Source organism: Hermetia illucens, chromosome 2 (assembly GCF_905115235.1).
Source record: "Hermetia illucens chromosome 2, iHerIll2.2.curated.20191125, whole genome shotgun sequence".
NCBI lineage: Eukaryota > Metazoa > Arthropoda > Insecta > Diptera > Stratiomyidae > Hermetia > Hermetia illucens.
The window spans coordinates 31,991,951-32,017,013 of NC_051850.1; the positions used below are offsets into that span (position 1 = coordinate 31,991,951).

General features: G+C 43.9%; 2 protein-coding genes across 3 annotated transcripts in view; one reads left to right on the top strand and one right to left on the bottom strand.

Moving 5' to 3' along the window:
- The window catches only part of LOC119650462 (long-chain-fatty-acid--CoA ligase 6), a 149,490-nt gene that overhangs the window by 50,907 nt on the left and 73,520 nt on the right, over positions 1-25,063 (top strand). The window lies entirely within an intron of this gene.
- On the bottom strand, positions 7,311-8,537 carry LOC119650464. 2 transcript variants are annotated; one of them, XM_038053330.1, is made up of 3 exons: positions 8,024-8,537; positions 7,780-7,951; positions 7,311-7,719 (listed from the first exon to the last, which is right to left on the bottom strand). In XM_038053330.1, the coding sequence occupies exons 1-3, from the start codon at positions 8,081-8,083 to the stop codon at positions 7,460-7,462; spliced, it is 492 nt and encodes a 163-aa protein (XP_037909258.1). In that variant the 5' UTR covers positions 8,084-8,537; the 3' UTR covers positions 7,311-7,459. The 2 variants fall into 2 exon arrangements, with proteins under 2 accessions (XP_037909258.1, XP_037909257.1); XM_038053329.1 differs by having other exon boundaries at positions 7,311-7,951.

The window sequence follows — 25,063 nt, forward strand, 5'->3', positions numbered from 1 at the left end:
ACAAAAAACCGGAGGTGGGAATCATCAAAAGGCACTGGTACATGTGTTCCAGCTTGTAGGATTTTTAGCCGCGCAGTGTCACCGCAAAGTATTACGTGCCAGTCATGCTACAGAAGCAGCAGGAAAGGGTTGTGCCGTGGCTTGTTGAGATTTACCGGAGCTGCATCACTTTAGGATACGTACCACAGTCCTGAAGGCGCGGACGGGTGGTTTTCATACCGAAAGCGGGCAGGCGTGGTCATGAGTCCGCGAAGGACTTCCGGCCAATCAGCCTGACCTCTTTCGTGCTGAAGACCCTAGAACACGTCCTGGACATTCACTTAAGGACGATTATGGAGAGAGCGCCTTTCTCTAAGTCCCAGCATGCCTACCTCAAAGGAAAATCCACAGAAACCGCCCTCCACGAGGTAATTGGCACGGTTGAGCGGTCGCTGCAGTACAAGCAGTATACCCTTGCTGCCTTCCTGGATATAGAAGGAGCTTTCAACAACATCAGTACCAACGCCATCAAGGAAGCCTTGACCGGTATTGGATTATATCCATGCTAAGTACCAGGATAATCCAGTCCGATCTGGGAGGCAACCACTTGACCAGAGCTGTGAACAGAGGCACGCCCCAGGGTGGTGCCATCTCACCGGTGCTCTGGTTAATAGTAATGGACAAAATTTTACGTACATTGGACAGCAGTGGGGTGAAGGTGGTGGCGTATACCGACCACTTGGTGATATTAGTATCAGGGATGTTTCTGTCCATTATGAGCGACATCATGGAAGGAGCGTTGGACTCAGCATAAACCCAACCAAAACGCAACTGATGCTATTCACCACCAAGACAAGGATACCTGAATTCCATCTACCACGGCTGAATGAACAAAGATTGGTTCTTCCTCTAATGTAAAGTATCTGGGTGTAATCCTGGATCCTAAGCTAAATTGGAGATTGAACGTAGAACTGAGGGTTAAGAAGGCCAGTATAGCCTTCTATGCGTGTAAGAGAACCTTTGCAAAGAAATGGGGTCTCCGGCCGAGGATGGTTCTCTGGATGTACACCGCTATAGTGCGTCCGATCCTGACGTACGGCTCTATTGTATGGTGGCAGGCTTTGAAGAAGAAATACAATAGAACGAAGCTTAATAGGATGCAAAGAACCGCGTGTACAGGTGCTGCGGTGGCTCTGCAGTCCTGCCCGGCAGATGCTCTCAATGTACTCCTGCATCTCCTCCCCCTAGGCCTCCACATTAAATATGTTGCAGCGTGCAGTGCCGTCAGACTACGTGAGTCCGGATGCTGGGCAGCGAAGTCCTACGGCCACAGCAACATCCTAGATGAAATACCTCGAGAAATCTGGGCATCCCCCACGGACTATGTCACACGCAAGCTGAACTTCACGAGAAACTTTGCTGTGGACCTTCCAACCAGGGCAAAGTGAAAGACCGGCGGCGTGTTGGAAGACTATGACACGGTATTCTTTACAGACGGATCAAAGACGGCCTATGGAGTCGGCGCGGGGGTTTTCTCGAATACACACGGTGTATCAAAGTCGTATGGTCTCCCAGGTTTCGCCAGTGTATTCCAGGCGGAAGTACTGGCGATATTGGAAGTCTGTCGATGGCTGGAGCGTGATTCGAGCCCCAAGCGTAACATAACCATTCTGACCGACAGCCAAGCGGCCATCAAGGCCTTGTACTCAACGACGACATCTTCCCGGCTGGTGGGGCAGGGCAGAGACACGCTCAACCATCTGGGCGGCATGCTCAAGGTCACTCTCCTCTGGGTTCCCGGGCATGGGAGCATAGAGGGGAATGAGCGGGCTGACGGATTGGCCAGGCAAGGCTCTGCTCTTGGCAGTCCCTCGGCGAATAGAGTCGGTGTTCCGCTGGCGGCTGTCGGGGGCCGAGTCTACTCGCACTACCTAGCAGCCGCGGGCCTAAGATAGCGAAGGCTTACAAGCTGTGCCAAATCAAGGAGAATTTGGCCTGCTTATAACATAGCCCGATCACGAGAGCTCCTGTGTCAGACGCGTGCAAATACATTCAAGATTGCGGCGGTCTGCGCGGGGCACTGGCCCATAGGGGACCATGCCGCTAGGCTCGGCTTACCCTACAACTCCAGCTGCGGAGAAGGAAAACCCTCATGCATTTTCTCTGCTATTGCCCAGCTCTGGCTAGAGTCAGGCTGCGGACACTGGGTAAACCATTGTTTGGGGACCTCAGTGAGATTTCTAGCTACAGGGTCGGAGAGCTGCTTTCCTTCGTGAATGCTACGGGCTGGCTCTGAAGATCCGTCCGATCCGTCTGGACTCTGCTTCCCTGTTCCTATAACAACAGTCACGGTCTTAGGAGTTTGTGGCATCAAAACGGCGCACCAAAGCGCTAATTGGGCTCCTCGGAGCGGCCACTGACGTGACAGGATGAACTTGCATTCACAACCGCGTGTCTCTTGCCTGTCTATCTCTCCCTGAATTGAATCCGCCCTACTATATTGTTAGCAACATTCCAGTTCTCCTTGCACGCGACCATTTCCCCAATTAGACTTTCCAATGCTACTGGTCCTACAAAGTTTTCTCCAGGCCTTTTCTTTTCATTGCGAATCTAGGACAATAAATGAAGACATGACCCAGGTCCTTCGGATTACCGTCACAGTTGAGACAGTTAGATGGGCTACCCAGTTTAAGTCTATACAGGTATTTACGGCATCCGCGATATCCCATGAAGAACTACGTGAGATCATAGTTTATCTTATCAAGCGTTCACTACGTTCACACCGTGATACTGGAAAACAATCTGTGGGTCCATCAATCCTTTCCCGCCCGTTCCCACTTGTTCAATGATTCCTCCTTTTAGGTATTATTCACGTGTACATTAGAGTGATCAGAGACCTTGTGGGACAAAATGTCAATCGGCGTCATTCCAACTACTCCCACTTCATCAGAGATGGTTCTAATACCCCAACATTTGGCATCCTTGTTGCCAAAACCATGCTAACATTGGACAACTTAACGCAAGAATGTATTTTTCAACCACTTCTTTATAGCAGTGATTGTAACAGTGTGCTTCGGATAAATACACCTCCACATCCGTGAGATATTTTGCAGCAACAACCACCACTATGTCATCGGTGCAACCCATTATTGTCTGCCCTCGCTAGTAACTGGAACGTTGGGAACATCGTTATACAAGATGTTCTATGATAGTGATCCCAGCGCGTAGCTGCCTAAAACACCATTCTGCATTCTGTACATCAACTTGCAAATACTACCCTTTCCGTACATTTTCAGTTAAGTCGGTAACCAGGTTGATTGCGTCGACAGTTGATCTGGCCGTACACAAGCCGAATTGATGGTCTGATAAGCCTCTCAGACTCTCTACAGCCGGGAGCTTTCTGTTGTACATTATTCGCTCTAGCATTTTCTCCATAGTATTCAATAGACATATAGGTCTGTAGGAAGATGGTTCACCAGTTTGAAGCAAGAACACTACCCTTTCGCATTTCCATAGCTCAGGAAAGATCCCATCCACCAAGCATGCTTCAAACAACTCCACAAATATGTCTGGCTTCGATTTAACAGAAGACGGTTCCGTTGACCAAAAAAAGAGCACGCTTCATTTGGTCCGGTTCGACAACAAGTAGATGCGGATTTGGGATCCCTCGGTCCTTAAAAATGAACTCGACTTGACAGTCAGCTTAAAGACTTTGTTGGTGTACCGTCGAGGCCCGGTATTGAAGTCACATTTAAAGGCCTTTGGAGACTGTTACCGCCCGTGCTGTCCCTGAGGAAACAAACAATTTTGAGTAAGAGGCTGCCTGAACTTTGAATCACCCTATGGGTTTATATTCGCCTCTGCGCAGAGTTGTTTGAATCAATCCCTCTTGCTTCGCTGTATAACTAGCTTGAGGTTTCTTCGAGCTTCTTTGTAGACACGCTGCTTTACTTTCTGGTCAATCGTATTCATTGCTCGCTGGGCCACTCATCTGGCCCGACAACACGCCAACCAGAAATCACTATTCCACCAGCAGTTAAGCCTTCTACTAGGGAAGGTATAACGTTTCGGCTTTGACGAGTCTCTTTGATATGCAGGGCCCTCCCAGAAGATATGCTTGGTATAGTGTCCTGGTCAAACCATACATCTAGAAATGGTTGCTCGTCAATTGCTTTTGCAGGCGAAGCTGACATTCTCCTTATTCTTGGACGTTCAAGTCCCCAATCGTTTGACTTGTTCTTCAGTTCAAAGACGATTATATGTTGATCGCTGTGGATGTAGCGTATACTAACGTTTCAGGACATATCGCAAGTGATTAGTAAAAGGTATGTCCATTAACGAATCAAATCAGGATACAACGCCTTCTTGCAATTGTTATTGAGTTTCCCCATTCTATACACCAAGCAGGGAAGTCACCGGCAACGACTGTCTATCTTGTCTACGAATTCAGTTAAAGTCAGGGTCGGAGGAGCATAGCAACTATAGACACATATACCGTCTACCTCTGCCAAATGAACGCACTGGTGGCATGGCCCTTATCTTTCTTTATTTCTCCCCGCATGCCCATAAAGCCGATTCGTATAGGGTCCGCTTATTATAGCCAGTTATATCTCTGATTCGTAAGTGATCTGCAAGACGTTACAGTTATTGAGGTTGATTTGAATTAACCTTATTTTCTCCACTACATTTATCATCTTTTTGTACTCAGGACATTTGTAGCTTCCAGCAATATGCCTGCTGTCCAGGCTCTCCTTTTCATAGCACAGCATGCATTGGGAATCCTTGGCACATTCCCGGGCAATGTAGCCTTTTTCCCCATATCGTTTGTATCGGTCAGATCGATCAACCACCCTTGTGCATATCCTCGCAATATGTCAAGAAGCACTTAAAGGATCTCTTCAAAAAGATCTGCCATTTAAGATAACTGACTACCCATCCAATACCGATATCTAGCAGCTTGCACGTTGCCTCTGTTAGTAGCCGGATGGTCGCCGTCTGTGTGCCTCCAAATGCCTTCCTTGGACTTACGATGGATGCCTTTTACAAGCAACGTGAGAAGCTAAAACAGTACAGATTTCTTAGACCTTAGAAGTGATCTTTCACGGTACTTTCCCCATGTAAATTTTTGACTTGGCTGTGGAAGTCCTTTTCAGCTCCTCCGGATACTGCAGGGATTTTCATCCGAAGTATCTGAGATCAGAGTTAGTTTACACCTCTCTTAGTATGTCTGCGTAGGATATACTATCAGTACATGAAATACTGATCGCCTCAGAATGGATCCTTATTCTCTCCTTCTTTTGGCCTTTTTTTGGCTCAATCTTAATCCAAGCCTACTTTTTACCCGGACATCGTTAATGTTTTAAGCACTACTTTCCCAACTACCGAGGTTTAGGCCCATTCCTCAATCCTTGACCCCTGTTTGACCCCTCCAATTCCTCAAAGTGGGCTTTTTTTTTGTTTTTTGGAGACCTGCTGGTTTTCTGGGTGTTAGTCTTCCTTTTCCCGAACCCTCTTGTTTTTCTGCCCATCCACGAGTATACAGTTAAGTGGCATCTGCGTTGACTGCGGTACCGTCGAAGGAGTAATTATAGGGTTCTCCTTCGATTGTTTCGCATATTCCCGCGGTTTGTTATATATGTTAGAACCCAATGACTTTCGCCATATGCTTGATTGTTTGGTGCACGTTGTACTTATCCTCGAAAAATTTCGGCAGCTCAACAATTTTCGTCCCAAGCAAAATGATGGTTGACTCTTTTTGGTCGGAGTTCTATTCCAAGCTTTTTTATCCAGAATGAAATTTATTCTTGATTTCGCACCTTTCGGGATGTGTACGGAGCTCCTTCGCCCCACGTCTTTTACCGCGTTACATATTGGAGATTCCGTAGCTTACATAACGATGAAATTTATTAGCGATACCACGACCGCATGGTTGTGGACAAAAACCGGCTCAACAGTTTGTGTTAATCCACATGGGAGAGAATGATCCAGCCCCAGTCTGTAAGGCCAATATCTATGATAGAAAAAGAAGATGAGCCAGACCCTGCCTCAGATGCAACGATGGCGCAAGCCAGGATGCTAGACAGTTTTTATGGATATCGAATTGGTGGACCTCGCCACAAAACAGGGATGTCTGGTTCCTTACTAAGGTAGGCCTAAGCCGGATACTGGTTGCTACGCCTTTGATGGTGATGATATTGCGGATCTCATAATGGTTGAGCTTTCCCTGAACGGGTCCGGTTGTCTGTACTGAGGAACCTCCTGTGACCCCTTACACTCGGATACAATTAGTGGCATTATGACTGATTATGTCCACCGTTCCCCAAGCCAAGCTGGTCAGCACCGAACAACAACTGTAGGGATATGGGGGAGCGATATGTTTGTCCACTCCACTCTGGCATTGGTGTTTCGAACCGTAAGTTTTAATCTCGTTCCTTCCGCCATACTGATTTCTTATTCTTATTCTATTTCTATTCTCACATCCATTTTTGTCAACGAGTGTCCAACCTACCCGAGCTACGTTAAATATGCCCATGCTCGCACACCTCCAAATGCGTACAAATGCATGTTCATATGCATCCACCTATGTAGCATTCCCTTATTCGCACGAAAGGATTCGGCTAATGGGAGATCTGCCTGTCTGTCACACACACTTTTCTCAGGAACCGTTATATCCACCGACACAAAATGTAATGAAAAGTTTAGAACTGTGAACACCCACGCATGCAATGAGTAACATCCTTCTAAGTTGAGTTTAGAGGGAGTTTCATACATGCAAAAGGGTGGGGGAGGGGGTGTAGATTTTTTTCACTGAATATAGTCATGTGGGGTATCAAATGAAAGCTCTCGATTAGTACCTAAAAGCGGTATTAGTTTTCACATCAGTCTTGAAGCGGGCCAGTGTTGGAGCTAGAAAGTGATCATTTCTTTCAAAGAAGAAATCTCAAAAAATGACCCAAAAAAAAAGTCACGCAGCTATCCATATACAACGTTTAGGCCTCAAAATACTCCTTATCCCCATACTAAATCCTTCGATTTCCTTACGTGTTGCAGCTTGAAGTGAATTTGGGTCGAATTTTGAATTCTATGTTGACTTTATTGCTTGAAAATTAGGTTGTGTACACCAAGCAGATATTTTCGGTATTGTCCCCCGAAAATCGCCTTATTATGCCAAAGGTGTTTGACAATTGTGCATGCTTTCCTTCACGGTAAAAACTGGATTCACCAAGCCGCTGAGCAAATACTCACCGCTGGTGATACCCTAGATGTGGAGCAACAGAAACCCAGATCAAACAACTCTACGTGCTTATGATTGGTAATCGTTGTGGCAGAATTTTTCCTTATATTTTCTTATGTTTTAATTTTCCTTTATTCGCTCATAAAAAACGGATATATGTATGTGCATTACATAGTAAATGTCTGGATACCTAATTGTTACAATGTATGCCGCGCAGATTCTTCATGCTAGACACCTAGATTGTTTTCAGCAATCAGATCGCAGGATCAAATTTATAACTAGCTCCGCCAAAAGTGTGTAGTTTCCTCTAGGGTTTTGTTCGTAAAATCGGTTCTGCAGATGAAAACGTGCATTCGGCTGGAAAAGCGCATACATTGGGAAAATCTTCGGGACACTATCGGCACTCAAGCGAATATAATATCTATTGGCAGGCAGCGGGCATGTCAGGGTAAAATTAGATAATTCCAAAACAACCTTCACGAATCCCTTCATAAACGGATTCCGAGCTGAAAATCGTTGCATTTCACAAACTCGGATTGATGAATTGAAAAGCGTATTAAACCCACGTGTCGAACTCCATCTGAATAATTCAATGTTCCATGTAGGGTTAGTGTAAGAATGAAATAGATCAACGTCGAAAGCTAAATAGGTGCCGTTTGCAGCGGTTGTCTTTATACTGACATATCCGCTTCTTTGTCCATGATGAAAACTATTGCTGGTCCAACACAAGCAGTTTATCTGAATTTTCAGAGGGAAAATATTACCGGTAGAAAATGAGTGAGAGGAATTTAGAATTATCTAGAATCATACCTTCCTAGCTAAGATAGCTGAGGCCGAAATCAGGAAAATTAGGTAATATTTTGATCGCATTTCGATGTTTCTTCGTATTCGATCGAAAATGCAACGCTAACTGCGTGCACAAAAATTAAAATTCGTTTTTCGCTCATAATTTTTCGTGTGGAACATCATTTTCACACTTGGTTGGAGATAAACAGAACAGAAAGGTAAAAGCCACTTGCATGATCCATTAATGACCACTTTGCAATGTTTATGGTATTATAAGTGGGAATTATTTAAAACTTCTTCAAAATTTTGAGGATTTTTTTATTTGTTTGGGTATCTAACTACGAGTTCCTCGTTCGCATTTGGTAGCTAATTACCGCTATTTTTTCAAGTCGATGTCCTAGTTTCACTTTTAAGCCCTTTTCATACACCCGCAAGTACTCTTCCCTGTTTCTGATTTCTCTCTGCAAATGTCCTGATGACTGATCAGCTAGGATACTTTCAGTTTCACGTGGGACATATCACTTGATTCAAACGTTCAACAGCAGTCTCTGCCCCACTACCTTTTAGAGTCTTTTGACAATATATCGGAAATGATCCTATAATTGTGTAACAAGACAAGGATTTCCCGAAATCATAACGTCCGTTCTTCTTCGTCCAGCGTTGGCGTCTCTAATTGGTGGACCGTGTGACTTGCCCTGTCCACTGAGCCCTCTCATCTGTTTCGAAGTTTTATAATTGCAAGTTTGCGCTCATATGAAATTTAGGCTTCAAAGTACTTCCCACTCCGATATGCAGTCCAACGAATAATCGGGCACCAATTTACTCGATAAGTTTTCTATAAGAAATGGATAATAGGTTTCGCAAGGCTGATTCAGAAATTTCCAAACTAGCTTCAGACTTTTCCAAATCAATTTCAGAATTTTCCATTTCAAATTCAGAATTTTTCCAATATTTTACTATAAAGTTTTATATAAACTTTATACCACTAGATAGTGGATGGAACTGTGATTCTTCTGAAATTTCCTATCATTATTTGTTTTAGTAGGCCATGGTATTCGGTCTAGGGAACAATATATTCCCCTCAATTTGCTATTTTTTTATCATGACCTCTAGATATAAAATCGTGTACTTGTGACTGTAATTAATTCCGCCATTTCCTGTAGAACCTCAATATCTGCTGACAACTGAGGGGACTTCCCAAGTATGGAGAAGTTTAGATTGTAGCGGTGCTATTACTTTTGATACTTACTCGTCTATTGGGCCATTATATTCTCAGATCGGTTCATTAAGGCAAATAATGATAGAAAATATCCATGAATTTTCTATCATATCCAACTCTATTCTTATCCAGTGATAATCCTGAAACTACTGGCCTATACTGACGATATCGACATCATGGGAAGAACGACCCGAGACGTAAAAACTGCCTTCCTCCAGATCGAGCAGGCGGCGCGAGATCTTGGGCTGCACATCAATGAAGGCAAAAAAAATATATGGTGGCAACGTCAGCACCGAAGACGAATCAACCAACAACATCAAACCGCACTGGTCAAACACGAAGAAGAATAAGGATAGGAGAATACAACTTTGAGACCGTTGACAATTTCTCCTATCTAGGGTCGAAAATCAGAACCGATAACAGCTACGATGATTAAATCCGCGCACGGTTGGCGGCTGCAAACAGAGCCTATTTCAGTTTATAAAAACTGTTCCGCTTGAAACGTCTCACCATAGTATCAAAGCTCTTACTGTACAAGACAATGATCTTGCCAGTCCTCATGTATTCGTCGGAAACCTGGGTTCTTAGCAAGAAAAATTGCGAACTCTTAACCGCGTTCGAGAGAAGAATCCTCCGAAGAATTTTTGGCGCCCTACATAAGGATGGACGATTCCGTAGCCTACACGATGACGAAATCTATGAGCGATACCATGACCGTCCGGTTGTGGATAAAATCCGGCTCAATAGGTTACGGTGGGCGGGTCACTTAATCCGTATGGATGAGGAAGATGCCACCCGAAAAGTCTATAAGGGCAACATCTATGATAGAAAAAGAAGACGAGGCAGACACTGCCTAAAATGGAGCGATGACGTAGGCCAGGACGCCAGACAGCTTTTGGGGATATCGAATTGGTGGACCTCGGCGGGATGTCTGGAGTTCCTTATTAAGGCAGGCCTAGACCGGATACCGATTGTTGCGCCGTTGATGATGATGATGAATTCTGAAATTGACTTGGAAACGTGTGAAGCTAGTTTGGAAATTTCTGAAATTGGTTTGTAAAATTCTTAATTTGACCTGGAAGACCCATATATACTTTTACAAATATGGTATGTCATTTTGTTCATTGACTTGTTTTTAAGGTTTTGTGTAAAACAAATCCTTATTAAAATCGGTCTACTGTCTGTTAGATCCATTTTCTCAGAAATAGTTACTCTTATTGACGCATAATTTGGTTAAAAGATGGGAACTGTGAATCCTCTCGCATGCAATGATTAGCATTGTTCTATGTTATGTTTAAGGGGGGTCGTTATACATGCACAAGGTGGTGTGAAGTTTTTCACCGAATACAGTCATGTGGGGCACAAATGAAAGTACAGTAGCGGCTCGAAAATTAAAATACGTAGTTCTAATTTTCGAATTAGAAATTTTTATTCCCTTATGTTTTATTTTCCATTTTCCCCATATGCGTCCATATTACCGTTTTCTTCTTTAGGTAGGATAAGTGAATACGTCTACACCCTGAGTATTGTACTTCCGCAATGGTAAGCGGTTGGTCTACCAACTGAACATCTCCCCGTCATCAAAGAACCAGTCTGCAAGCCATAGACAGGACACTCACATAGAAAATGTTCCGTGGATATCGCTTCATCTTGGATAACTCCTATTCTGAACATATGACTAGCTAGTGAATTATAGCCAGTCAGAATGCCCACAATACTTCTGAAAGTTTTCCGGCTTTTCGACAGGACAAACTTTGCAGTATGTTTGTTTGGTTCTGACAAGAAAAGTTTGATGTGTCTAGCAGCATTAAGGCTTCGCCACCTGTACACAACCATGACCAGGTACCCAGAATAATTCCACCGTATTGAATCTAGAAACAGAGTTCAATCGTTTTCTACATCCTAGAAGGATTTTTGAAGTGATCAAAGTACTACTCAACGCCCCAATGCAGCTTGACTATCGCTAAGATTGCGAAGCGCTTGCTCTTCAACCGTTCGTCAATCATCCAGGTTGTCGCCCTTAGGATCGCATACATTTCAGCCTGAAAGACTGTATTGTATTGTTCTAAGGGAAAAGCCCACTTCTCGTTTTTGTTCGAGAGGTAGCTCCAAAACCCTGTTTTGTTTTTGAGCCATTGTCCCTGATTTCGAGCAACTGGCCTCTAAAAATTCGATACAATGTTGTTGTCGTTGAAGTGGGTGAAACTGTACCTAGGAATGCCGATTACGACAACATGAACGAGAGATATCTCGGTCTTAACGCCAGAGTACCCAAATGAACAGATAATTGACGGAAGCCGTGAAAGTTGGTCAGCACTTAAATGCAGCTCCACTGAAGTGTTCCGTCGACACTCGCTTACATGCCCCTACGCTATCTAGGCACTAAAATGTAGGAGGGTCCTTTATGGAACTTCAGTCCCACTCAAGTCACATACAAAACTTCATTTACCTTAATTCATTTTTCATGGGTTACCCTCGAAAAACTGTGAACACAAACACACACAATCTATAGTGAATACTATATGTAAGCAAACCTTTCAATACATACCCCTTGCCTACCCGCTCATCATTTTGAACTTTCTACGGATACGCTCAGCAAAATACAGGACTAAGAAGGAATCACATTGTCACGGGCAGTCAACTCTCATTATTCAGGTGATCATCTGGCCATATGACCAGTGATATAGCCTCTGCACTATACCACATCTAAAGCATTCTGTGCACACATACCTTTACATTGGTTTCAGCTGGCTTGACTCAAGCTTAATTATTCACAAATGAAAAACACAGCCACATTGCAACAATAAACAGAGCAGTTTCTGAGAATGGCCCCATTAAATAAATGATCACTTTAGACCCTCCGTACTCCCCGCCTTTTCAGCAAATGTCAAAACTAAGACCAACTTCGAAAAGTACTAACCGAGACCTTTCATTTGATACCCCAAGCGACTATATTTGGTGAAAAAAATTACACCCCCCTTTTGTATGTGTGGGAATCTCCCCTTAAATTCGACGTAACAGGACACACCAAACAAGTATGAACAAAGAAATGTAAAATTTTAACATAAAGTGTTGACGAGGTTAATTTTAATTTTGGAGATTCAAGTGGGGATGCGGGAATTAAAATTTGGAAATTATGAAAATTATTAAGGTGCTATACGGTAGGTAAAGGCGAATCTATAAACAATTACATGAATTTTCTATGTCAGTACAGAACAGCAGCCAACCGTCATATATCTGCACATCCGGAAGTTCCCTCTAATGTACTATGTGACAAACTAAAATTCACATCTGCAGCTTTCTCATTTCTCTCAAAAAATCCGCCTCAGCCAGCGAATACATGCGTGACCTTTTCCGATGTGTTATGGTTAAAGATACAATGCCCTTCTGGCCAGTCTACCGTGAGTGCTTTACTAGCCATTTAAACGAAGCATGGTCAGTTACCACTTCAAATGTTGTACCTTCAAACTATGCTTCAACTCAGAATCTGCAACTGCCTCTACCAGCAGTTTACGTTTCGGTAGACTAAACTGGCCCCGAAGGAAAACTGCTGCAAGAGACACTTTTCCTGTTAGTAGTTTCGAGGTCGGTACAAATCATCGAGGTATCTATGATGTGTTCATTGCAAACTGCTTCTTCCTAATGTTAAATATCAGTCCAGAGCACCACACACAGGGAGCCACAGCAAGCCCCGGTCGAACGTCTGAGTAGCAACTCATCTAAGTATACAAAGATAGATGGCACAAGGTGCAGGGACGACTTGGTCCATCAGTCGCTGCATAATTTCAGGTGAGTTGGAGAACCCAAATAGCATGGTCACCAATTGGAAGAACGATAATCCTGGTACTGTTAAGACGATCTTATCCTGTAGAATTTTCTAGAACGCGCCCTACAACTCTTAGCTTGTGATCCAGTTTCCCAATAGACAATGCATGTCCACTTCATCTGTGAAATTAGCCGGAATGCAATGAGATAATACACAATGACCCAATGGCAGATTTTTTATCCAAATCTTCGTTCTGCTCAACTAACTTACGCAGCTCGGGAATCCTGGAGTTGCCACCTTTATACGTAGGGTCTCAGCATACGACTTAGCAATGCTACCATCGATTCTCCCCGTATTTTCCAATGAGGAATAGCTCACTACAGCTAGATCTCTCTCCCTCTGGGTCATTGTGTGTGATTAACCCGGTCATGGAGTTAATCGTATTTAAGGTTTTCGCTACCAGCCTTTCTCGTCCACGGAACCGGAAGTACATTATTGTTCATTATGTTCCGCAGCAGTGGACCCAGTAAAAAGTCCCATGGTGTACTCACGGAGATAACGTACACTTCGAGTATATCATAGGTGTCATACCAGGGGCTTCTTTCTGCTAAATAAATATCAACAATAGTAGCGGGAAAGCTGGGAGTATCAATCATCATCAGGGACTTCTGTATTGACCTCCAGTTACCTGAATTGAATGCATTTCCTACGTCCACTTTCATCATTGCACATGATTTGTTGGTACTACCTTTATCGGTAATTAGATTTTCGGCCAAGCTAGTCTGATGGCATCAACGGTTGTTCTGGTTTTATGGAACCCCTACTCCCAATCTGATATCCTCCTTAAACCTCATAAACTGAGAGGAGCAATCCATTGTAGATTAACTGTTCCAACATGAGGAAACTATAGCGTTTAGAAATCATGTAGGACTATAGGAGAATGGGTACCTTGGAAGTTTACCAGCCTCCGCCGCTTCCATGATGCGGGAACAACTCAACGAACAAGTCCACCCTATCCGAATCCAGGATTTTGTTCTCGCTGCTTCTACTGTAGATTTCTAACAGCTCATCCTGGGTTACTGTTACTGAATCGCCGTCGCATTCAAAGGTCTTTAGAACTCGGCAGTGCCTCTACTCCTGGTGGGATAATCCTGGAATAATTTCCAATAGGAGTGTAGACCACGTTCTGTGTGCAAATGAATGGTCTCTGAGTTGCCCCATTAAAATTCCATAGGCGCTTCCACATGGATTTGCGTCCGCTCTGAACAAGGTTCTTTAAAACATTCCCTCCTGCTCCGTTGGATAGCTAGCTTGAGGTTTTTACGGCTTTCCTTACAAGCGTGCTCTTTTTCCGACCTCCAGTTCACTATTTCATCAGTCTTATACTGGGAAATATGCTTCTTCTAGGAATGGGGGCATCATATGTTTGTGCGACGCATTGCTTCACACGGATAGCTCTTCAGGACGTATCACGCACCAGGGTAATTTTGAAAAACTTTAGGCTTACTGCTGAGCTCAGCCCCTTGCTGGTAAGTGTTTACACCTCCTTCGTTACCAAATATGTCCTGTCCATTCTAATAATGCGCCAGCAACTGGTGAGCGGTTGCACTCCGGTGCATGTTAATTTGTAGAATGCGGATCACGCTATTCGCGCCCTAGCCATTTCTACTTCCACCCTAAAGATTGGATACCGTCCCGAGCCCGCAGTGTGTGCGACTCTCTCATCAGATGCGCCAAGATCCCTGCAGAGAACGCAACTTTCGCTCTCATTGCAGGTCTTCGCTTGGTGACTTACCTGACCGCATCTCCAGCATGCTGTCCTCCTGTCGGGTCCCTTGCAAGTTGCTAACGTCTATCCATAGTCCAGACACCTGTAGCACTTGATGGGAATTATTCGCATTCGTACCCTGCATACTACCAATCTTGATTTTTCCGCTGCAAAACAGTTTTCTCGCATATTGCTCGGGAACGTTCACCACAGCGAGCTTTTAGCCTCGAGCATTTACAGAAATGATACTTATCGGGGCATTGATTACTTCTGGACATTCCTCCACTTCCACCTTTTCTGTGAGGCAGTCATAATCTCGGATTTCGAGGGAGCACATAGGCTCTAAACTAGAAACAAACAATCCAATTGAATCAGGGCTTTGAAGTGTGTTAGAGCACTTCATTCAAAACCCTAAATGTTACCAGTGGGATTTGAACAGCGACTTTTCGTACGACAGCCTTGTGATCTAACCGCCTAGCTATCCGGACAAATGTCTTGCTTTCCTTCGGCTTAATGAGCAGAGTCGACGGTCTAGTCTTCCTTCCGCAGCTATCCGGACAAATGTGTTGCCTTCCGTCAGCTTAATAAGCAGAGTTGACGGTTTAGTCCTCCTTCGTTTCTTCATCTTTTCTGCTACTGGCTTTTGGTTTGTAGCCTCCTTGTCTTTGGACAGACGAGTCGCTGGCGGAGTTGTCAGTTGTTGCTTTTTATCTTTCTTCGCCTTCTTTTTTTGGGCCCTGTAAACTATTTAGATAAGATCTGCCTCAGACAAGTGGTCCTCTTTTCGCTTTTCCCCCAGTTCGCTTTTCAGTGCAATCCTGATTCTGTTTTCCAAGCGTCTTCCGCTGCTCTCCACTTTCGCCTGTAGAAGGAGATGCGATCCAATAGTTCTTCCAGTTCCATCAGCCCATTTCTGACGCCTTTACTGACGTTCCTCTGGAGAAACGTTGGCAACCCCATACACTTCACCACTGCCGCACATTTCCTGATGAGCCTTTTCTATTCGGCTCTAGCTAGGACGATCGACTGCACTTCTACTGAGTTCATGTCCGCATCCACCTCCTCAGGACTAGCGATTCTGACTGGACTTTTTTCTGGAACAGGGACACTATAGAATATTGGAGTTGCCGTCCCCTCTCTGTCAGTCGCACCACTTGGTAAGGCTTCCTCTTTATTTGAGCATCTCAGTGTCACATCGGATATTTCAGCCCTCGCTGCCTCTTTCGCTGGTCGCTGCGGTGAGCGACGCGTTTTTGTGTTGCGTCCAAATGCACTCAGTTTTTCCTCCTTCCCTGCTATTTCGACGAGCGGGCCACAATGGCCAGAAATGGGTGTACCTTCGGACACAGCCCCTACCGCAGTACCATGAGGCCTTATCTATGATTAGCTGATCTGGGAATTCACGGACGGATCAGCGCTCGCTCGGAGCAACGCGGTCTACTGACACCGGTTCAATGCACACTACCCGACTAGGATCCCGAGAGGGCTGGCTCCTGATGCACGTTACATTTACCACCTTGACCGAGCAAGGCTCACATCATCCCATCGATGTCGACAAAGAACTGTCGACAGCTCCGGGGACCCCCAATATGTCCCGACGTGTACCGGTCATTCGCGGTTCGCTCTTCACCGAGAGGCTTTCTCAAGGCTACTACCTAGGACGCAGGTATACTGCCAGCTAGGGGGTCAGGAGTAGTTACTCGGGCACCTCGAGGACGTCACACCCCGTATCGTAAGCGACCCGTTAAAGGTCGCTGCTGACGATATTCGGCAACACAATGATATTGGCCAAGTTCTTCGGACCTCCTAATTTAATTAAAGACTCTAGTATTATGCATCTATCTCGCAGATTATCCTGTACTCAATAGTAGACATTGTCGGGTTCAGAGGGAACTTATAGATGATGGGTTAAATTATTTACTCAATCATTTGTTGACCAGCATTAACTTCTCAAACCTCACTTTTTTGCATGTCTATCCTTTCAAGTCTCAATCCCTCTATTGTGTGAACGACTTAATAGTTCCTAATCAATGTCTGAATGGTGTCAAAATCTTTTGGCATGCAACATTGAACATATTTATTGTAGTCATTCAACTATCAACAGCGGTCATCAAACAAGTTATATTTAATCGCATTTCAGCGACTCTAACAAGCCGTCACACTTTCACCCCAAGTCAGCCGACACATTGACGAAAAAGTGAAAGTGACAAGATATCCCGAAAATTTTCTCAAAAACTCTGCATATTGTCGCATCTTTTCTCAAATAGATACAAAAGAATGACGTCATTGAAGATGTGTTAGGTAATACTCAGATGTCGACTATGTAGAAAATATGACAATTTTCTATATACGATTCCTCTACCTGAAAAACTCCCCTCAAAAATCAAGAGGCCGAATTCTAGCAAGCGTTCACGCTTTTCATCTGTAGATCTTTGCGAATTTTCCTGTATGCCGATTTGTCACATCACTCCAAATGGATATTTCATGCTAAAAATAAGTTGCTTCGAAATTCTAAGTAGAGTGTCGGCGGCCTCCATGTTTTCCTATTCGTTTTGTTCGTTGTCTTAGAAGTGGAGAAAAAATATTTCAGGGAAAAGCTTCTCGCATGAAGTAAGATTTTCAGCTCTCAGAAGAAAGGAAGACAAGACGTACCTCAGGTGACGAATTCAGATAAATGTTAGCGTCATTATCTCAAGAGGGGTTGTTTCTGTAATCTGCAGGAATGTGCATAGCAGGCGGGAGGGCAGCTGCTTAGTGGGATATGTGCTGGCGAGCGGTGAAAATAGGGTTTTTCGCTTCAGAGAATTGCATCATGAAAATCAATTGATGCTCATTAATTGGTAACGACAGAAATAGATGCAGTTTTTGCATTCCCAGACTGCTTTAAAACAGGGTATGTAAACATTCAATTTATTCTTGGAAATTGCGAAGATTTCGACTGTTGTTGATCGTTGATTTAAAATTAGTGAAGGAGCAATTTGAAGACCTCCATGCTGAGATAAGGTGCAAGCATACGAGTGCAAGTTGCATTGCAATAGCCTAACTTTTCCCATCAATATTGTTGCGACCGAACCACCGAAGCCAACTTTTGGATGCATATTGCATGAATGTTCATAAGCATGAAGATGCGAAGGATATTTGGGTGGAGTATTCGCTCTCGGTCTGCACGGATAAAAATGCCTCGCGCTAGAATTTCCCTTTAGGTCATGGCTGTTTGGTTACGCTCACCACAATTGTAAATTCATCACTCGCACAGCATTTTTCATGAAATGACCATTATCGTCGAACTATCCTTTAAAATCCTTTAAATAGACAATGTACAATTCAGGATATGGGTTTGGAATAAGAGGGAGTGAATTTCTGGCTCTTATTCTATTAGAAGCAAGGTCACTTCTATATCGGGAGATAGCTCTTTTAGTGAAATTTTAGCTGCTTTTATTGTAATTAAGGAGACATTTGTATTTGAAAGGACTAATGTGGAAACTGCGGAGCCAAAATTCGCCCCCCCCCCCAAAAAAAAATCTCAAACTCTTCTCTCGTCGGGTAGGAGTCATTTGAAGCAAAAGGGGCGATTCCTCCGGGCGGAGTTATCCCGGAAGGAGGGCTGAGATAGAAAAACGTTGACCCAGTTGTTCAATTTCAGGGCGTGAACTCATAGCACGAAATCAAGTGTTACCAAGTTACCAAGTGATATTTTGGTTAGATTTCTACTTATTTAAAACCGGTGCATGATACTAACGGTGAATGCTGTAGATTCCTGCAGGCGAACATGCGGAGGAATGTCACTTAGACAAGCTAATAGGGCGAATGGAGCTTTTCAATATGATGCCCTTATCAGCTCATCCGTCGCTGTAATCAATTATTTACAGATGACTTCAATATACTAATCCGCAGCTCCAACTGAGTGGAATTTTCTAAAAAAGCGCTTCTTAGCGATTACCACACATCGGAAAAAGCCATGCACCCTTTGCTCCGCTGAAATGGATGGGAAGATTATTACTTGCTAGCCCGAGGTGTTTTCAGTGGTCCTGTCAAGAAATGGGCAAGGGTTGTTGATGCATGGACGACGTCAGGACGTAAGCAAGTTAGTCCGAACAAAACGAACAAAACAAATACGTGTCAGCACGCTAAATGTTGGTACCCTAACTGAAAAGACCGGGGAATGCGCAAGAGTCCTTCGGAAAAGGTGCATTGATATTTGCGCTCTCCAAGAAACCTGATGGTCTGGTGCCAAAAGCTGCGACATTGAACGCGAATCCGGTAAAAATGGCTATTAACTTCTCTATTTTGGTAACCCACAAACTCAATATGGTGGTGGAATTACCATCTCAGTGGGTTTCCGTGATGCTGTGCTATTTGCACTAGACTGCTTAACGATTTCCGAGTATAATTCCAATTTATTTGAAAGGAAAAACACGATGAGACCAGAGCACGGAGTAATCACAAATTTCAAATGACATCGTTATGAATTGAAACTTTTATTTAAACAATCGAAAATAATTTACGAAAGGAAAAAATAATGGAACACTTTTTGAACAACGCGAGCGATCCGTCGTCGTTTAAGGCTGGAGGCAGAAGAGAACGAACCGTCTCCATGTGGTTCTTTCTGCCCCCAACTCATGGCACACTTTCCTCGCTAGTCCTCCACTCCCGTAGCGAGCTCTACAAAGTGGAAAGTTCCGCGCCATCTATTTGTTCGCATTCGCAACATTCGAAATAAATTTCTGCAACCCTTGGAATCACCAAGCCGGGTAAGCGGAACATCAACCGAGATACTTGGTTCTACCACAAATGTCTCGACGATAAAACACCGGCCAATTGGCAAATTTATAAGAATGCCAACCGGGATGCAAAGAAACCAGTCGCTGTCACCCGAGCGGACCCTTACAAAAATCTTTACGATAAACTGGCAACGAACGTACACAGAATATCAAACACTTCTTTACCTTGCTTACCAACCATCGAGCCACAACAGATAGAAGGTGGGAATACTTCGAGCAGATTTCAACTGAGGAATTTGCTCATCCTCCACTTCCACAATCATTGCCGACATTTGGACCAGTCCACCTGTCAGCGCAACTGGTGCTCAGAGGTGGCGGTGAGGAAGACGAGGCGGCAACCCTGTCGGCAGAACCAAAACCAAGTAGCCGAGGAGAACCTCTATATTGGTGGCACCGGGAGACGCTGTACCCACTTTGGTTTGCCGGCCGTGAGGCAGTAGGCGAATGCTCCAAAGGCCTAATCAGGGCGATCAGACCCGAGTCTGCACGGGGACTCATCTGAAGTGGCAAATTGGTCACGAAACCTTACCAGGGGTATACTGGTACCATGGGAACCGGGATAGCCCCTGGACTCTCATACTTTGGGTGACCTCCCGTTGTATGTGAGTACAGCTCGGTTGTTTGCGGTTGGCCCCCCTAGTGTGAGTTTCGTGGTGGTTGTGGTTGTGCTCAAGCGAGAAGAGACCTTCGGGCCTCGGCGTGGTGTTGCGTTTCAACACGGGTGCCATACTCCTTAGTTCGGTAGAGATTTAGATAATTCTTGCATCCACCAGTATGAATGCTAAGCCATGCACTTGGTATAGACTGGTACCGTCGTGCTTGTCTCAGCAACAACAATTGATTCTGGTCACAAAATCAATCTGTGTCTGAAGAGGACCGTAGGATTAAGTCTCCACGACAGGTACCTACGTTAAACACCCAAGGGCTTAACTGTTAACGCGAATGAAGTCGAGGAGGCAATAAAACGAACGAAATCGAGGAAAGCCACAGGATATGACGACATCGCATCTGAGCTCTGGAAAACGAAGAGCTGGGACACAACACTGTGGCTCAGTGAATTCTTTAATCGAGTTACTCAGGAAGGAAGAACACCATCTGATTGGCAAGAAATTACTACAGTTCCAATATGGAAAAAGAAAGGTAGTCCAACAGAATGTTCAAATTACCGTCCGATTCGGTTACTTTCCCATACCATGAAGATTTTTGATCGCATTCTTGACCACCGTATTCGCAAAATCGTTAAAATACCCGTTAATCAAGCCGAATTTGTCAAAAACTGCGGAACTATTGACGCAATACACGCTGCGTGGTTACATACGGAAAAACACCGTGAGAAGCATCGCCTTCTTTACATTGCATTTCTCGATCTAGAGAAAGAGTTTGACCGTGTGCCACACGAACTCATCTGGTATGTTTTACGACAACACTTAGTGCCAGAAGAAGTCGTGCGCTGGGTTCAATTGCTCTACCACGATCCGAAAAGTAAAGTTCAAAATATGGCGGGTGTATCAAAACCGCTTCATGTCTCTGTTGGTGTTTATCAAGAAAGCGCCCTCTCACCCTCCTTTTTCTTCTTGTTATGGACACTGTCACACGAGATAGCCAACGTCCAGTGCCCTATACATTGCTTTATGCAGATGATGTTTTCCTAGCATCTGATAGCAAAAATGATCTCGAGCAACTTGTCCAAAAATGGAATGACCGCCTCAATCAACACAGTCTCAGATTGAATCTAAACAAAACTGAATTTTTGACGACCGAACCTCATGACACAGGCACAATCATTGTCAGCGGCAGTGATCTGCCCAGAACTGAGCGATTTAAATTTCTCGAATCAACGCTATCAGCCAATGGAGAACTGCGTTATGAAATGGCTTCACGCATTGTCGCAACCTGGATGAAGTGGGGCTCCACAACTGGTGTTCTTCGTGATCGACGTATCAACGAACATCTTAAATCTAAAATTTACCGCAATGTCGTCCGTTCTGTCGCACTCTATGGTTCTGAGTGTTGGCCAACTATAAAAGACAATGAACGGCGTCTTGCGGTAATGGAGACGAAGATGTTACGTTGGACTAGTGGCGTCACACGTTTTGATCACATCCGAAATGAGAATATGCGTGATCGTTACGGGGTTGCTCCGATCGTGGAAAAATTGCGAGAGAGGCGTCTGCGATTGTATGGTCACGCAATTCGTGCTAACAAGAATTCACTTGGGAAGATTGATCTGAACATCGAAGTCGATGGTAAACGACGAAAAGGCAGGCCGAAACAACGGTGGCTTGATACACTGTATGGGGATTTAAAAGGTTACACCCAGATCAGGCATTCGATAGAGCCGAATGGCGAAACCGATCACGACGAGCCAACCCCGCTTGTGAACGGGACAAAGGCTGAAGAAAAAGAAGATCTGAATTCTTCCCGAGCGTTCGCAGCATACAAGTGCTTGACGAAGTGGCGTCAATTGCTTTCCCACCTAATTTTTATGTTATGGAAAATAAAGTTTGAAATTCAAAAGGGCTCAAAAGTGGCATACCTCAGTCCAATTTTCATATGTACATATGTCCAAGCATTGGTTGGGACATTTGCACGATAGTTGGTAGTGACAATCAGATATGAGTATAAAATTGTCCACAAAGGGATAATTGGTAACCACATCATATATTCAGCCGGTGACTACAAAGTGTCAGTTTGTAGGTTATGTTGGACTGTATTTATCACATCGTTGTCGTGTGCCGCCTACGAAGTCATTACGGAAAATCTACGAGAACAAAAAATACGTTTAAAATTCAACAACGGAAGGTTACCAAGTGCTTCAACAAGCTTACAAACAGAGTCTGTGAGCGGCACATAAGTTGTTGAGTGGTTTGCTCACTTTAAACGCAGTGAGCTGAATGTTGGAGACCATGCTCGTTCTAGGCACCCTTCATGATCTCAAAACGATGAAAATGTCGAAAAAAATCGGAAAAAAAATCAACGAAGATCATCGTGTCAAAATCGACGAAATTTCAGAAGAGACAAGCATGTGTTGGGCTCTTACCAGCGAATTTTGACTAAGAATTCGCAAATGAGGCGTTCAGGATGAAAAGGAAATCGATTAACTTTGTGTCAGGATTTGAAAAAAACAGATTAAAAGTGATCTAAACTTTTTATCTAACATCACTACAAGTGATTAGACTTGGTGTTACTGGTATGACCCAGAAACTAAGCAAGCGTCAAGCAAGTGAAAGGATCCAACTTCCCCAAAAAAAAAATAAATGACGTCGAATGTCAAGACAATGGTCATTGCCTCACGCTACGTATATCGTACAACACAAAATCGAACGCAAACATCAATGACAAACCGGGATTGCAACACTCAACTATTTTGGCCATCGCACTGTCAAGAAATTTAACTAGGTTAGCTGTAATTCCATCAGGTCCTTGCGACCTATGATTCTTATACCCAATAATTGCAAGATCCATTTTCTCAATGCTTGGTGCCGACAGTGTTTATCCATCGTCATCAGTTGGTGGGATCAACAACACGCCGGTGTTCTGGTTATTCAGGAGTTCATCATACGATTCTACCTAGAGCTCCAATATGGCCGTACGATTTTCACTTCTTCGAGGCGGAACGAGCATCGAGGTGTACTAGGACATGGTTTCATCCTGTTGACTTATTGTTAAAAAATTCTGCGGCTGATATAGTGCATCTCTGTTCTTCTCGAGTTCACACACTTGTTGATGGTCCCCGACTTCCCTATTCTGCTTAGGGATGAAAGTTATGTGAAAAACTCGGACCGTGGATTAAAACTATCCCTCCTCGTATTACTTTGTTTTGTAAAAATCTCCCTCCCGGGGCCTCGAGAAAACCCCCGGACCTGAAGAGAACCACCCCTTTCTCCCCTCTCTCATTGACCTATGGCGAAACCCATGATAATATCCTTTATGAGATTGTGAAGGTCAGGTGTCGACGCCTCACCTCCAAAGCATCTGATAGGTACGCTTTTTGTGGCGTCCATTTCCCATTGTACGGAAGACTTCGTTCTGCTTACGCTCTGACATTCATCAAAGCTGGGAGATGAGGACATTCGAATAGCATAAGAATGAAAGTAGTTCAATCCAGAGAAAGCCCCGTTTATTTGCGAATTTCTTTTCACATAAACCAGATACAAAGATCACTTCCTGCGAGACTGCTAATTAAATGATTGGCAGATGATCCTTGGCTGTTGACAAGTCCGTTCATATCTCTCTCGCCGTCCCAATTGCCCAGTTTATCATAACAGGCATATGTTTGTAGTTGTTTGCTCAGGTAACAGCTTGCTATCTTTGCTTCACGGTTGGCACTTTTATAAATTTGACCATTGAAGAGCTTTTTGTCCACGAAGAAGGTATTTATTTTCATGGACCTTCATTTGCTATTTGCATTTCAAAACCAAGTATCTTAGTTGATGAAACGCTTACCAGTCTCAATGGAATCCAGGGTAGCGTAGGCCACTTTATCAATAGTATTTTTAGTTTAATTACCGAAGAGTTACCAGAAGGTGTCTTTTTCGGCATCGCTCGACCTATCTGTGGAGTGTAGGCGGTAAAAAATGAATCGCGGGAAAACAGAGAGAAATAATAGTAACATGCATCAGCTGGTCATCAAATGACGTCGCGGAAACTGTCACATGGTAATGCCGACACCATATTGAGTGGATGGGCTACCAAAGTCCATCGCGTATCTTGTGTACGCTTAACAAGATACGCGATTCTTTTGAAGAGATTTTGCGGATTTCTCTATCTTAGCGGTGAGGGTACTAATATTAACCTTGCAGACACAGATTTCTGTGGGTGAACTTGCCCTCAAGAATCTTTCTTCTTTTCTCGATAGGACCGATGCCCGTAATGCCCATTTGGCAGAGGTGGACACCCTAGTATTTTTCCAAGGATTGTTAAGTGGCATAATCATAACATAACAACTTTCAATCCATTTTCCTGGCCAGTCTGTCGCTGCACCTGTCAGCAAGAGAGATCAAATACGATGTAATATAGCGAAGTAGCTCCAACCATACTTTATTTATCTTTTTCCGCTATCTCAGCATCTTATTTTTATTTTCCTAAAGATGGAGTACATTGCCTCAAAAACCCTTTCTCTATCTGGGCTTGGGACTAGCGTGTTATGTAAAAACATACCGATGTTCTTGGCAAAACCATATTAATATTGATATATATCACTCTACTTGCCTCAGGAGCAATATCATTTCAGAAGTCCTTCTTTGCATAAATCACACCACAGAGCTATCTCAACAGATTCTGCACTACCAATAATAATTTGCTGAAAAGATATTAACCAAAAATCAAAGGATTTTGAGGAACAGTTTCACCAAAGGTAGGGTCAACTTCAGGTTACTCTCAGACAAATCTCTGACCCCAATTCGACTAGGGTGGTCGGGTGGCGTGATTCTTTGACTAAATTTTATGAGATAATAAACCTAAGTTTTGATGTAATAAATCATGCCAAGATACATACATATATATCATTTTGTGAAAAACTAAAAATGAG